The sequence below is a fragment of the Mustela erminea genome, chromosome 11, assembly GCF_009829155.1.
Source record: "Mustela erminea isolate mMusErm1 chromosome 11, mMusErm1.Pri, whole genome shotgun sequence".
Taxonomy (NCBI): domain Eukaryota; kingdom Metazoa; phylum Chordata; class Mammalia; order Carnivora; family Mustelidae; genus Mustela; species Mustela erminea.
Window position 1 is genome coordinate 374,309 of NC_045624.1, and position 15,611 is coordinate 389,919.

At 45.8% G+C, this 15,611-nt stretch overlaps 1 protein-coding gene across 3 annotated transcripts in view; it reads left to right on the forward strand.

Annotated features, from left to right (window-relative positions):
* ESYT2 (extended synaptotagmin 2) overlaps positions 1-15,611 on the forward strand; it is a 79,478-nt gene that overhangs the window by 18,738 nt on the left and 45,129 nt on the right. For all 3 annotated transcript variants that reach the window (XM_032305575.1, XM_032305576.1, XM_032305577.1), the window contains exons 2-4: positions 7,780-7,821; positions 8,679-8,813; positions 11,749-11,825. In XM_032305575.1, the coding sequence (XP_032161466.1) occupies positions 7,780-7,821; positions 8,679-8,813; positions 11,749-11,825 (254 nt within the window). The remainder of the gene's footprint in view (positions 1-7,779; positions 7,822-8,678; positions 8,814-11,748; positions 11,826-15,611) is intronic.

The following is a 15,611-nucleotide window of genomic DNA, read 5'->3' on the forward strand; positions in this document are numbered from 1 at the left end:
GTTGATCGTTTAAAGGGTTCCTGAAAACAGTTTCTTTGGTGACGACGAATAAAGTGTAGGCATCTCATGTTTTCTTAGAACCTGTGTCCTATTCTTGCTTTGTTCTTATTTTTGAGAGGTGTTAATTATAGATAAGGAAATACAACTCCTGTTTCGGTCTTTTCTTGGTAGACTTTGGTAGAACTCATTGCGTAGTGTAGGACGGTTGATGTTTCGGGCTTGCCAGAGTGTGGGAGAGTCCCTGGTGCCGGCCGGCTGCCGAGGTAGGGCCTGCTTGGACTTGTGCAGGTTGGGACCTCTCCCGTGTTCCAAAGGCACACTCAGAACAGCCAGCCCGGAGGGATTGAATTCCTTTTTCTTTCCCCCAAAGTAGTGAAAGAATTCTTTCACTGGAGCCAGTCTTTGCTCCAAGTAAAAATTTCGTGAGTTTTTTGGTAGTGGGTGTATTTTTGCTGTTGGTTTTTATTTGTTTGTGTTTGAGATAGTGCCTAAAGGGTGATGCAGAGGGGAGCAAAGCTCAGATCTCCCTTGGGTTGAGAAAGAATGTGATTAGGTGAACCTGATGAACTTAATTGGCCAGTTTCCTCTTGGAGGTTCAGTGACATTTGGTTTCCAGAATGATCGTTTTATTCATTTATCTTTTTAATTTTACTTAAAAATATTACATCAGTCATGCTTCAGGTGCCATAGATTATGTTTCTTCGTATTTTCCCAGGCAGTGATTACCGTATTCTAGATTTTTTTAAAAAGATGCTGGGTCGTCTTCCTTGTTTATTTGACAGAGTGTGAGCGAGGGGACCCGTAGGGGGAGGGGCAGGCAGAAAGAGGAGGAGCAGACTCGCCACTGAGCAGGCCCCTGGGATCTTCATGACCTGAGCTGAGTGAGCCACCCAGGCGCCCCTTGTTTTTAGTTATTTTCTGTTGGCTTGTTTGTTTTTAAATAAAGGAAGGACGGCCCAGCCCAGTGCTGCTGCTGCGGTGGACTGGAAACGGGCTCCCCACACTCAGTGCACTCCTGTGGGTGGCGGGTGCTCCCTGGGGCCCACACAAGTGCCGAGTGTTCACGTTGCCTTCAGGGGGTGCTGCTGGAAGGAGAAACACAGCTCTTTTATTTCACTTCAGTTTTAGCATTAGCCCATATTATTTTTAATGTTCAGAAATGGGGAAAAGGATTAGAAAAGTTCGGCTGTGCTCCAACTTGCAGAACCCCTGCGTGTCAGCAGGTGTGGGGGGGGGCGTCGGCGCCGCCTCCCTCCAGCTTGCTCCCTCGTGTCCTTGCTCTGCGCGTCTGCTTCATGACCCGTCAGAGGGGCCACTCGTTGTTCAAAGTGTTCTGAGGATTAAACAAGAGACTGTGTGTTCCCGGCATACAATTAATGTTCTGTCTTCGTGTATTTAGTTTAATTTTTTTTAAACAAAATAACTTCAATAATAATATCAACATCATATCAGAATCCGAAATATGCCTTTGTTCTTTCTTAAAGATAAGATTAAAAAGAGATTTCTTGGGTAGTGTCGACTTTCAAATATAATGAAAATGTAAGTAATCATACAATGGTTCTTTTTAGTTGGTAGAGAAAATATAAATAATAAATATGAAAACTTGTTTTTTTAATTGGACTTATAAAGATTTAAGTGGTTTTATGCTTTTTTTTTTTTTAAGTTCAAAGATAAGATTTGAAACCAAATGATACGTGTTCGTGGACTCTTCTGTGATTTAGGAATGTGTTTTCTATTTCCTCTGTATATCCCAGTTTTTAACAATTTTTTTTAAATTTTTTTATTATTTATTTATTTGACAGAGAGAGATCACAAGTAGGCAGAGAGGCAGGCAGAGAGAGAGGAGGAAGCAGGCTCCCCGCTGAGCAGAGAGCCCGATGCGGGACTCGATCCCAGGACCCTGAGATCATGACCTGAGCCGAAGGCAGCGGCTTAACCCACTGAACCATCCAGGCGCCCTATCCCAGTTTTTATGTTCAATGTTTTTGCTACTTTAAATTCTGTTTGGTGGAACATAAGCAAATGTTTATGAATATGTATTAGTGAGAAGCAGATTTTTTGACTTAGTAAACAGAATTAAAATTTGGTAACAGATTTCCTTCTTCGATTTTGATATATTTTTCTCTGGCACCTTGAAATAACCCCTTACACATCAGAACCCTTGGAACCGCTGAGTGTCGTGGCGTTCTGCTGCGAGGACAAGGCTTGACCTTCAGCACCAGCCAGTTCACTGGTGTTGCCGGTCTATGGTGCAGAGGCGGTTTTTCCGCCTTCCTGTTTCTGGTTGTTTCAGAATAGGTCGGGGGTACTGCGGAAGGTTTTCCCGGAGTGCTGATCTTCCGTCGTTTTTTAACCGAACACCCCAGCATTGGACCCGTTGCCTGTAGAATAAAGTCAGCACTCCTTTGCGTGGCGTAGAGGACATTTCAGGCTGGTCTTGACCTCATTTTTCCGTTTCAGCACTCACCGTTCCCCCGTCTCCAGATCCAGCCGGCATAGATTGCGTGTGCCGTTAGTTCTGCTTGGAATAGTCTCTTCCTTGCATAGCAAACCCCAACTAATTTTTCCAAACCCATCTCACACACTGTGTTCTTCCCCAGTTTCTTACAGACTCTTCCAGGCAACATCAGATCCTCCCCAGGGTCCCCGGTCTTCCTTCATAGACCCGTGGTCACACCTTTCGCACAGTCCACTCCACCAGCTCTGATCTTCCCAAGGCGCGTGTCTGAGTCTGTGTCTGGGGACAGAGCCAGAAGTGACTGTTCACAAAATGGCTGCTTCGGTCTGTTCTTCCACAAGAACCATCTCCACCTGTGCAGTAGATTAAGGAGTAGCGCGGCGACAGAAATACAGTCACAAAACCAGAACTCACACCAGTCAAACTGTGTTTCTGTTCTGCTGCATGACGGTGCATGGAGAAGCCTTAGTATTACATAAATGTAAATTCTGTAGGCGATTTGTGGGACTAGTATGTGTTTTGTAGGACAGAAACAATAGCTTTATAGGGTTACTCTGTCTTTATGACAGGATGAGTAGGAATTTGCTAGCATACTGGCAGACCTAATTTGGAAAATACCAGGGAACTTGGAGAAACCAGATAAAGTTAGAGAAGGCACATGTTTTCATTTTGGAACTTTTTTTTTTTTTGCAGAATTCACTTTATTATATTTAATCAGTTCGTTAGAAATGGGATTGCTGGGTCACCGGGTGAATATATGTGGAATTTTATCATTACTACTTAAATATCATAGCCTTTTCCTGCATATGTTAAGTAAAACCAGTCTTCAAATTGCGTTCTTCTTAGTCTTGGGTGAAATGCTGGGTTTGGCAATTGTGCTTTATTGTGAGTCACTGTCGTGCTTGCTGAATTTGCTATGAGCTGTTTCAGGACTTGTACTTTATTTGACCTCGAGTCTAGATAAATAGATCACTATTAAATGCAAAATTTTCCACTTCTGACTTAGAGCTTCATATAATCGGAGGCGTATCACCTAAGTTCTGAACTTTACTCTCATGGGAGTCTGTCCTACTGAGAACTTGACGGGTTCCGTGGATTAACTGTCTCCACACACTTTTCTCGTCCCTCAGTAGCAGAGCGGCCAACAGCAGGGGCAGACAAACCTGATTTTTCCTCCCCACTCTGTCACTTAGTAGCTATTCTGTAAATTCGGGACATGAATGGTTCCTGTTTGTAGATTTGTTGTTGAGAATTAGCTCAGATGGAGATTTAGAAGGAAGAGCTGACTAGGGTTGGGGAGTGAAGGAGAGGGTGGTCCTGCTGACTCTGAGATTCCGGGTTTGTTCAGGTGTGGTGCAGGAGAGAAAAGGAACGCAGGGTCCATATTTGTGACTTGGGGGATGGAAAGTTTCATGGCCTCACAGATAATTCCTTTCTGCTTTGAAGACGAAGATGAGGAGGAGGAAAAAGTATGATTTACAAAGTTGTGGTGACATACATGCACCTCTGCACCAAATGCCTGGGTACAGAGGGCGTGGGTCGCTGTCCTGGGGTGTGCACACTGTTGTCTCCCTTATTAAAAGTCAAGGTCTTTTATCCACACCAAGAAAGAAATGAGCTCAGATAATGTATGTTGATAGCTTACCACAGGACCTGCCACACAGAAAGCAGGACATAATCCCACCCGGCAGTTACCAGTTACTTTTTTATGTCCACGCAGGTACCCGTGGGTTTGGAGACTCACTCATCTTTCAGGAACCCAGCTGCAGGGAGATTTGTTACCTGTTCCTCGGCCATCCAAGGATGGGTCTTCAGCATCTGCCTTCCCCCACCTTCTGCTCCTCTGACTCTTTCGTATGAAAGGCTTTGAAAGGAACTCAGCCTTATCCATCACGTCATTATGTGATCTTAACCTTCTTGGTTTTGTGGACTTTGTGAAAAATCTGATGATTTGTCTCTGAGTTTGTATACATACAACTTTGTGTGTATGGACTCCCAGGGAGTATCCTAATCTTTGAGAAGGCCTTAAATTTGAAGTGGGTAGAAAAATCTAGATTAGTCAAAGCTTTTTCTCTGTGAGGCACCATACTTAGGTTGCCTGGTTATGGCTTTTAAAATTTAGCAAAAATTCAGTTCTTCAAAGGAACTAAAGAATCTGGAGGAAAAAATAAGTAAAAACTGCTATCGACACATTTTACCCCTCAGTAGTAGAAGGAAAACCTTTTGCACATAAACTACGGAGAAGCACTTTCTCTGAAGTATTTGGTGTTAATAGATGACTCTCTACCAGTTATTGAAAGGGAACAGACCGCTTACCCCCTGCTCCCTGGAGAAGTATGCAGCCCATCTGTCTGTCCTGCCTTCTGTCGGTCCCTGGGGAACGTGAGATAGCCGTCTGTAGAGGTGCTGGTGCCTGCCGGACCCCCCAGAGCCTACCATGTTCTCAGGAGGGCGGGCGTTCTGATGCCCGTGTGCCTCGTGTGAGGATTCGTGGTATCACAGACCAACATCACAGCCAGTAAAGTCCTTGATTCCTCAGATGGCACTGCAGTTGTTTACTGGGGATAAGGTTTAGATGAACATACACTGTCACTTCATAATATTTGGGAGCAAAGGAAAGATCTGAAAACAGGTTAAACTCATCTTGCTGTAATTTTATTAAAGGACACTTGGCATAAGGAATATTTCTTTCTGAAGCAGAGCAGCGGTTTAAGATTGCTAGAACTGAAGCCATGGGCCACTGGCGGGGGCCCCTCTCGCTGACATCTGGCATCATTTGTGTGTTCTTTCTGTCGTCTGGAACCCCACGTGAGCCTAAGGATTATCTTGATGTGGGTAGTTGCTATTTTTATTCAGCGTGGAATGATACAGAATTTTCATCTAAGTCCAATACTGTATTAAGGTTTCACACTTCACATGCCATCTTACATTGGAGTGGATCCCGTACAGTTCACGGTAATTGCAGTAATAGTCTAAGCAGTCACAAACCCAGGTGTCTCTGAGAAAGCAGAGCGCACGAAGGCTCGGGCGTCCCGTTACGAGGCTGGGTGTTGAGCGTTCTGTCTGCTCCGAGTCGCGTGTCTTTAGAGCATGTCTCTAGGGACAGTTCATTCCGCCGCACAAGTGTGTAGTGCACTGGGCGAGAGGGAGCCGCTGGGGAGCCTCAGCAGAGTGGTGTGTGACAGATGCAGGTTTCTGGAGAGAACCTGAGTGTGACAGCCGTGTGGCTGAGGAGGGACCATCATGGCGGGAGGTTCGGGCAGTGGTCTGTGGTGGAGGTGAGCTGACTGTAAGGGAGAACTGGCCGAGAGGGGAGGTTAAGAAAAAGGTAACCAGGGGCGCCTGGGTGGCTCAGTGGGTTAAGCCGCTGCCTTTGGCTCAGGTCATGATCTCAGGGTCCTGGGATCGAGCCCCGCATCGGGCTCTCTGCTCATCAGGGAGCCTGCTTCCTCCTCTCTCTCTCTGCCTGCCTCTCTGCCTACTTGTAATCTCTCTCTGTCAAATAAATAAATAAAATCTTTAAAAAAAAAAAAAAAGAAAGAAAAAAAAAGAAAAAGGTAACCAGTAAGTCAAGACTGCATTTCTGTGCAAAGGAAACCATTATTGTTTGGTTGAATTCCACAGGACCGTGGTAAAGACAAGATTTGGGGGGTGGTGAGTCAGAGAAAATACGATTTGAGGCAGGTCTTTGATCTCCCGTTTGAGACCCGCATCGGAGTCTATGGCCCTGAGTGAGGTAACGGAGTGTGGCTCCTGTGTCCTCGCATTCTAGAGCTAGATGCCGTGTGGCTGGGAAGCCGGGCAAGGCCTCCCAGGCAAGGGAGTGTCTGCGGTCATGGCATCACCAGAAAAAACAAGCCTGCGAGAGAGTCCTCGACCCCGTTGCTGACTCTGAAATGACCGCAGAAACACACCTACGGTGACGTTCTGACTTGTCTCCGGATAGGTGCTCGGCGTGGGCTTTTGGTCCTTCCTTGGCCACCGGGGCTGGTCGGATACAGAGGGGCCCGGCAACGGGGAGACAGCCTCACGATCACTTGCTGCCGGGAGCACAGCCGAGCCCCTGCTTTCGAAGAACTGGTACCCGGGGGCGGCCCCCGCCCCATTCCTGGAGGGACGTGGGGTACTGGCTGCTTCACTGCAGCGGGAAGGACCAGCAGGACCCGGCCCGCAGGGCCGCTGCGCGCGCTTCGTTCCGCGACCTCGTCCGGCCAGTCTCACGGGCCCCAGATGTCTCGAGTTCTTGGCTGGAAGTCCAGTGCCAGTCGGGCCCAGCAGGCCTCTCCACAGCAGCAAGCCCTCTGAACTTCAGCAGTGTCTGCTAGCCGTTCTCGTCCCCAAGTCTTTGCCTTCTTGAGTAGTATCCTTCCCAGCTCTTACGCCTTTTCCTTACTTCTGGAAGGTTGCCGTCCCTTTGCTTTTGTCCAAGAATGCATCCGAGCCGGCTGACTCAGAAAACATTCCGGTTCCCTCCGGCCCACGCTCACGGTTCAGGCATATCGCACCGGTGATGTGAAGGGTGGGCCGGCCAGGTCACAGAGCGCAGGAGGGACCCGCGGCGGCCCCTCTCCTGGAGCGGTGGGGCTGAGACAGGTTGCGGGGACAGGGGCCTCCGGCTGGGAACCGGCGGCTGCTGCCCGTGTGTTCCTCAGGGCCAAGCTTCAGAGGTGGACTTGGTTCTTAGTGAACCATCTTCTCGGGAGCTCCCCTGCCCCCCCGCCACCGTGATATCCCCCGACAGAACGTGGGGCCAGGGGCTTGTCTCTCACTGGCTGCTGTCCCTGTGTTACTGAGGAAAGTGGGGGTGGGCTGGCAGTTCCAGAAATCAGAACAGTTCCCAGACCACATCTCAGTCGCCCTTAAGAAGCTGCCTGTGACCCGTTGTACATGTAAACCAAGAACGTGCTTTTCAGAGCATCAGTGTGGCCGGCCGTTGAGGGAGTACCTAGCATTCCTCAGAGAACTCCCCACCCGAAACAGCTTTCGCCTTCCTCTCTCAAAGAGGAGGAGCTCACCGCGGAGTACTCTTCCCCAAATCCCCGATGCCAGCGAGCGTCCCTCCGGACCTGAGAGGTCCAGAGAAGGGACTGTCTTGTTGGTTGTCACTAGGCTTTCCTGCCTCAGAGTGTTGTTGGGACCTGAAGAGCCGGAGGGCACACGTTTCAGTCTCCTCAGAAGCCCTCGTGCAAAGCTTCAGCGCCAGTGTTGTCAGGAAGCGTTTAGGGAAACAGTATGCGTACGATAGTGTGTTAAACAGCCTGTGTGACATTTCGTGTACAGTTGCTGGGGGTCCGTCAGTCATGTGTATGTTTTTCTCTTAGGTTCATTTTCCAGACACCGAACGAGCAGAATGGCTAAATAAGGTAAGAGTAGAATATACTAAATACCACATTATCAGTGGGGATGAGGGAGCGAGCTGCCATCTCTCCATTTTGGGGAATTTGCATGTTGTCAGTGCGTGAACTCATTTGGACTTAGTGGACTGGCTCCTGCTATCAAAAAAACAGAGTCATAACTGATCTGTTACTTTTTAGATGGTGAAAACTGTGTCTTTAACATGAAGAAATTAATGATATTTTCATAGTTGTGTATTTGGGGCTGTGTCTGCTTCACTCATTGGCTAGTGCTCAAGTCTATTTTATAATTATAAGCAGAATTTTTGAAAATGTTAGGAAAAGGGAGATAATTCCGAAGAAACCTAGTACTAGGTGAATAATCCTTTTTAAAGTTATTTATTTTTTAAGATCATATACTTTGAAGTAGATGTTTCCCCCCATATTTTATATATCCTTATAGATTCATGATTGCCTTACAGCACCAGAAGTTAGTCCATCATTAAAGAAAGCTCATTAATGTTTATTAAGATCTAGACAGTTTTAGGTTTTTAGAAACAAGCTGAAACCAGCTTGTTTTTCTGATTTTTTTCCCTAAGCAACTTTAAATGTGAGGACAGGCTTAAATGGAATGCTTAACCAGAATAATTTCTGCAACATATTAGTTAATCTGTAGTATATTGTTGTAGCACATCCTTGAAATTCAGATCGTGTTCATTTTGCATAACAAATGAGACACATACCCCCCCTTTAATTTTCAAAAATTCTGGTAAACTATAGAGGTGTAATTTTCCATGATGACGTAAGTACATTATGACATGTTGGTACATAGTACATTACTGTGTATTAGAGCATTTTGTTTGACATGAGTTCTTTCTTCTTTACAGACTGTAAAACATATGTGGCCTTTCATTTGCCAGTTTATAGAGAAGTTGTTTCGAGAAACTATAGAGCCAGCTGTGCGGGGAGCAAACACCCACCTTAGCACTTTCAGTTTCACTAAAGTTGACGTGGGTCAGCAGGTCAGTTTCTTCTTCAGCATCATTTGTGTACATGGTAAAATTGGAGTGAAGACTTTAAAAAATATATGAAACGACTTCACATTACTTTCTAGAGAAAAAATTGCTGCTGGGGAAGGTCTAGCAGGCTGTCTCTGCAGCTGGTCCCAGTTCTGCCTCCTGGGGCTCGCCCTCCCCTTGTCTGCCCCCTTGTGTGTTACACTCACTCTTCCCCTGGGGTCTTCGGTCCATTCGGTTTCCCGGTTGGTTTCTTTCAGTTCCCAGCCTGTCTTTCTACCCCTGCATCCTTCTGTCAGAATTTTCCTTTGTACAGTTTTTCACAGTCTGTCTAGTTGGGGTTTGATATGTGAGTTCATACTGAAAGTTTAATGACAACAAGCTTAAAGGCGTTTACCCCTTAAGATGTGTAAATACAATAATTCAGGATTCCAGTGCTGGGCTTACAGAATTATATTAATTATGTAAATGAAGGGGAAGATAGATTTTGTTATTAGAATCATACACAAATACATCTGATTCCTAATATTCCTTCTAGCGAAAGCCTCAAAGCAGCATGTAAATTAGTCGATCATGGCTAGCTTCTTTTTCTAAGTCCCTGTTTACAGTGATTAGCAACAGTTTGGGGTAACATTGTTTTTAATTGAGGTATAATTGGCATAGAACACTGTGTTACTTTCCAGGGTAACATTGTTTTGTCTGCCTAATGAAAATTAAGAATTCAGTAGTAATTTAAATACACCTACACAGTTGAGACACATTTTGTGCGCACGCACAGTAGGGCGACGCAGCACACCTTCACCGGCTGCTGTAGTTCACATGTCCTTGCCTCAGACCAGCAGGCTTTTCATGATGCGGCCACGGGGCGTCTGACTCGCTTTTCATGATGCGGCCACGGGGCGTCTGACTCGGTCGCTGTTGGGTGCTCCCAGAGCGCGCCATCTTACCTGCGGTTCCTCAAAACCCGGGGTCTCCACTGCAGGCACTTGTGTTGTACTTAGTCATTTTTCCTCTTGGCTGTGAGGTTTCCAGATACGTTAGGAGCCTGGGGTCTGATCATCCTGCTGTTCAAGCACATACGGGCCTGCACAGGACGCCTGTGTCCACTTTCCTTTCAGGTGTGCTTGGCCTTCTCTGACCTAAATGATAACAAATAGTAAAACACAATCACAAGGTAGAACGCTGTGTGAGCATGAAGCAGAGGTTAAAAAGTCAGGTGCTACATATTTCAGTCCTTGACAGCCCATAAAGTCTTTGAGGCTTATTCTTCTCTGCCCCACCCCCATTTCTTTTATAATCACTTAAAAATGTAAAAACCTTTCTTAGCCAAAGGCCAAGTTGAACCTGCAGGCCATGGTTTGTGGTCCCTGAATGTAAGGTGATATGCTTGTGTTTGTGGAGATTAGAATTCTAACCCCAGCTGGATTTGTTTTAGGGGGAATTATGTTCACTTGGTATTACACGGTCTTTAAGTTTGATACTAAGATTATCCTTGGAGAACAGGAAGAATATTAAGAGTAGTGCTGACTCGGTAAAGGTGGCTTGACATCATCAACTGCACTGCTGTCTTACAAGTACAGGCGATCTCGGGCTATCTGAGGAAGGAACAGCCTAGAAGGACGTGCAGAGCCCCACGCACAGTTCTTTGTACACCTGATGTGCTGGCTGAGTCAGCCAGCTGAGTTCTCTTGCCTGTAAGTGTTTGTCCTGTGTCGGGTGAGGCTTCGTCACCTGGAGTGGGCTTGGCCTTGCTCCTTCTCCTAACATCAGAGGTCATGTTCAGCGCAGGAAGGGAATATTGTCTAATGCAAACATTTAAGCTAAAGGTCCTAAGCTACCTGTCTCCCATTTTCAGTCATCAGCATAGTGATTTGAACTGTATTCTCTGTGATTCATAGTCTGTGCATGTCTGAGCCAGTAACATCAGGGAAAGCGCCAGGAACCTAGGAGAGTAGGTAGTAGATAGTAGAGGATGGGGATCAAAGACTTAGAGATTTGTTTGGTTTTTAAGGTTTTATTTATTTGTAAGAGAGAGCACAAGCAGGGGGAGCAGTAGGCAGAGGGAGAAGCAGGCTCCCTGCTGAGCAAGGAGCCGAGGTAGGGCTGGATTCCAAGACCCCAGGATCATGACCTGACCTAAAAGCAGACACTTAACCAACTGAGCCACCCAGGCACGCCCCCCGCCGCCACAAAGTCTTAGAGTTTAATCCTACAGCCAGTTGAGGGGTGAGGGGTAAGATGTTGGGGCACCTAAGATGTCACAGTAAGCTGTAGTACTCCAAAGGTCAGGAATCTCTTCCACTTGAGTGAGTGATGCTCAGAGGGGAGGTTGAGAACTTTCCTAGAAGCAGTCTCAAGGTGATAAAATGGGAGATTTTGAAATGGTTACAGCAGGGCCCTTGAGACATGACCGTTACTATGATCTGCCTGTTCTTTTTACAATCATGTCTCTATCATGTATCAGGTTAAATTAAGATTAGATTAGAATTATACCTACAGCCAGTATTTTTCAATCACTGAAAAGCCCCATTTTTGTGAAAATTTTAAGAAATGAAAAATTACAAGTCATGAAGGGAAAAAAAGGAAGTTGTGTTTCAAACCATATAATGAGTTAAGAGGGAAGGATCAAAGTAAATTGGAAGAAACAGGGCCACGGGGTTGGGCCTTGAAGCACTCTCTGCGCGTCAGACATGCTCCTCCTGTCCTTTGATTTCATAGTAACCTCGTTAGATGGATGCTGCTTAGTATCCACACTTCACAGATAGGACGCTGGAGAGTGGAGGCCTACGGACTTGCCCAAAGCAGAACAGCTACTGCACTGAAAGCAGAAGTTTCATTCCTGTAGCCTCGTGCTAGACTTGTTCTCATCTCTGTGCTGCATTGTAAGGGTGGGTTTTATTTTTTAAATAAGCATTTTAAAATAAGCTGCCTCTTGTTTCAGCCCCTCAGGATCAATGGTGTTAAGGTATACACTGAAAATGTGGACAAAAGGCAAATAATTTTAGACCTTCAGATTAGGTAAGTTTGTGTGTGTGTGTGTGTGTGTGTGTGTTGTATTTATTTCCTAGTTAATGGCCTATAATGTCATTCAGCTGTACCCATAAAGTGGAAGATAGAAGCGTACTTCTTACCTGATGTGTGGTAGAATTTGACTGAATTGTTGAAGACCTACATTTATTGATTTTCTTTGTCTTAATTCCTGATAGCCTAGATAATTGCTAGTCATAAGCATGTTAAATTAAAAATACCGAAACCCTACAAGAAAACTGCAGACCCAGACCCATTATGAACACTAATGCCAAACCCCTTATCAAAATAGTAGCAAACTGAATTCAGCAACATATTAAAAGAACTATACACCATAACCAAGTGCGATTTACTCCTAGAATGCAAGGATCCTTCAACATATACAAATGAATCCTCACCACGTTAACAGAACAGAAGGGGGAAAAAACACATGATCATTTCAGTTGATGTAGAAAATGCATTTGTGAGAATTAATTATTTTTCCATGTTAAAAACCATCAACAAACTGGGAACAGAAGAAAACTACTTCAGCATAATAAAAGGCATATGTGAGGTCGCTTGGCGGGCTCAGAGGAGTGTGCGACTCTTGATCTCAGGGTCATGAGTTGAAGCCCCACGTTGGGGTAGTGATTACTTAAATAAATTAAAAAAATTAAAAGGTGTATGTGAGAAGCCCCCAGTAGACATCATACTCAGTGGTGCGAGACTAAGCTCTTGTTCCAAGATTAGGAGCAGGCATGTCCACGTTGACCATTTCCATTTAACATGGCATTGGAAGTCCTAGCCCGAGCCACTCGGTAGGAATAAAAAGATAAGGCATCCAGGTTGAAAGGAGGAGGTAGCATTGTCTCTGTTTACATGTGGTATGATTTTATATGTATAAAACCTTAAGGATTCCACAGAAAAGACCTTGTAGAACTAACAAGTTCGGCAAAGCAGCAGAATATAAAGTCAGCACACACAAGATCAGTTATGTTCTATGCGCTAACTGTGCACATTCCAGAAATGAAATCAAGAAAATCTCATTTACAATAGAATCAGAAAGATTAAAACTCTTAGGAATTAGCCAAGAAGGTGAATGACGTGTACAAAGAAACTATGAAACACTGCTGAGAGAAATACAGGAGATGGAAGGCATCCCGTGTTCTTCATTTGGAAGACTTAATGTTACTGCATGTCAGCACTCAAGGTAATCCGTGGAAGCAGCTCAGTCCGTGTAATCACATGTCCAGCTAGCGCTTAATATCTGAAAGTGTAAGAAACCCCTAAAACTCAACAAGAACATATAGCCTGGTTCAGAAATCAACAAAAGGTCCTGAATAGACATTTTTCCAAAGAAGATGTGCAAATGTACAGCAAGCACACGAGAGGGTGCTCCCTCATTGATGCTCAGGGAGACGCAGAACACAACAGTGAGCTACCACCTGGCCCCAGGAGGATGGCTGCTGTCAGACAGTAGAAGGCAGCAGGTGTTGGCATGGACGTGGAGAAACTGGACCCCTCGTGCGCTGTTGATGAGAGTGTGCAACGGTGCGGTTGCTGGTGTTCCTCAAAAAATTAAACAACTAATAAAGACCCAGCAATTCCACTTCTGGGTCCATAACCAAAAGAACTGAAAATAAAGTTTCAAAGAGTTACCGTACACCTACACTCATAGCAGTTCACAGTAGCTGAAATGTGGAAGCAGCCCAGATGTTCGGCGGCAGAGAACGGGTAAGGAAATGTGGTCTGGACATGCAGTGGAATGTTAGTCACCTTTAAAAAAACAAAAAGGAAATTCTGACCCATGACACAACGTGGATAAACCATGAGGATGTTATGCGGAGGGAGGTGAGCCTGTCACAACACGACAAACACTATGACCCCACTTACACGAGGTCCTTCGAGTGCTCAGACGCCTGGAGAAAGAAATTGGGATGCTGGGCTCCAGGGCCTGGGGGAGGGGAAATGGTGAGTGGTTCCCTGGGGACAGAGTTGCAGCTTTGTAAGATGGACGGGTCCTGAAGATGACGGCGGCGCTGGCCACACAAGGTGAATGTGCTCGACGCTACTGAACTGCACACTCAGATAAGCCGGATGGTCCGCTTGACGCTCTTCGTGTCTTACCGCAAGAAAGAATAATTGGGGAAAAGATGAGCGGACAATCTGCCCGGTACCACACCTGGCAGATAAAGGTGGTTTTGTTTAATTCTTGTCCTCATTCTTCGTGAGCCTGCTCACGGCTTCCTGCATCCCTGTGAGGCCTCGCCGCACAGCTGTGGAAGGGCAGCCGCTAACGTGCGTCCACTGACAGACCCAGTCCGTAGTTTTGTTTCTTACCTTGACGAAGGATCATTGTGTTTTGTAGTGTTGTCTTTGAGTTTCTGAAGGGTATGAATGTAGTCCTTGTGCAGGGTTGGCGCTGATTACCTTCACTTTCAAAAGAAGCATTGACTGCCTCCAAGGATCTGCTGGGAAAAGCTGCGTCTCTAAAATACCAGGCCCGACAGTGAGCACTGTTGTCATCAGTGGGATAGAAGGAAGCCCGACTGTGTCTTCCTCAGCTGTACCCTGGGACTGTCCCCGGGTCTGATAACGAGCTTCCTGAGGGTAGAAACTGTGTTCTCTTGTTCCGGCACCGAGGGAGGATTTCCTACACATTTATTAAATAAACCTGTGAGTGAATCAGTTAACGGATGCCATGGTGAAGACGCAGTCTGGCTTTCATGGTTTTAGCAGTCAGAACAACATACGCAGATTATGCTGCTCAGATATTTATGTCTCTAAAGAAAACCTGCTTTCTCCATTCTGTGTGCTCTAGACTGGGACTTTAGGTTATTGGTGGTAGAGACGAGGAAGGCAGATATTAGGAAATACAATCATCAGGTCTTAGGGTGAAGAAGAGGAAAGTTTTGACATGGTGTTTTGTTTTTTTTTTAAAGATTTTATTTATTTATTTGACACAGAGAGAGAGATCACAAGTAGGCAGAGAGGCAGGCAGAGAGAGAGGGGGAGGCGGGCTTCCGCTGAGCAGAGAGCCCGATGCGGGGCTCGATCCCAGGACCCTGGGATCATGACCTGAGCCGAAGGCAGTGGCTTAACCCACTGAGCCACCCTGGCACCCCTTGAGATGGTTTTTTAATAGGTGATTTTACCAGCTAGATCCAGCATTATGCACAGTGAGAAGAATCTACAGGTGCTGACTCGAACACCAGGACATAAATATTGGAAGAATTCATCCCAGATGCCTTTCATTAGTGTCGTACTTGTGTGCTTTCCAGCATCTGTCACACCAGCCCCAGATGTGCTCAGGCTGGAGCATGACGTGCTGCTTCCGAGGGTGGGAGTCGGATTGCTGAGATCCTGCACAGAACATAGATGATGCTTCAAGCTCACCTTTCGATGCAAGCCTGACGTTCCGCGTCGTACTAATTCTTGTTTCCTTTGTTCGTTTCGTACTAATGATTGAAATGACTTAGTCACTGAGTAAAATTCGTGCCCCGAAGAGACGCTTCACTTCTAACCTTTGATGTCACAGAGCCCTGGAGAACTGCTGTTAGTTTTCTCATGACCAGAGCATGGGTGCAAAATTTACTTCTGGCGAGACATAATCTAAGCTTTTTTTTTTTTTTAATGTTTTAAACAAACACAGTTGTTTGAGAAACAGATGAAAACTGTAGTCCAGCAGGAGACTGATCCAGAAGATGCAGGTTGGGAAGTGACCTGTGTAATTGGTGTGGCCGTGTCAACTCTACTAGCAGGGACATCTGTGATCTGGACAGTAAACACTCAGACATG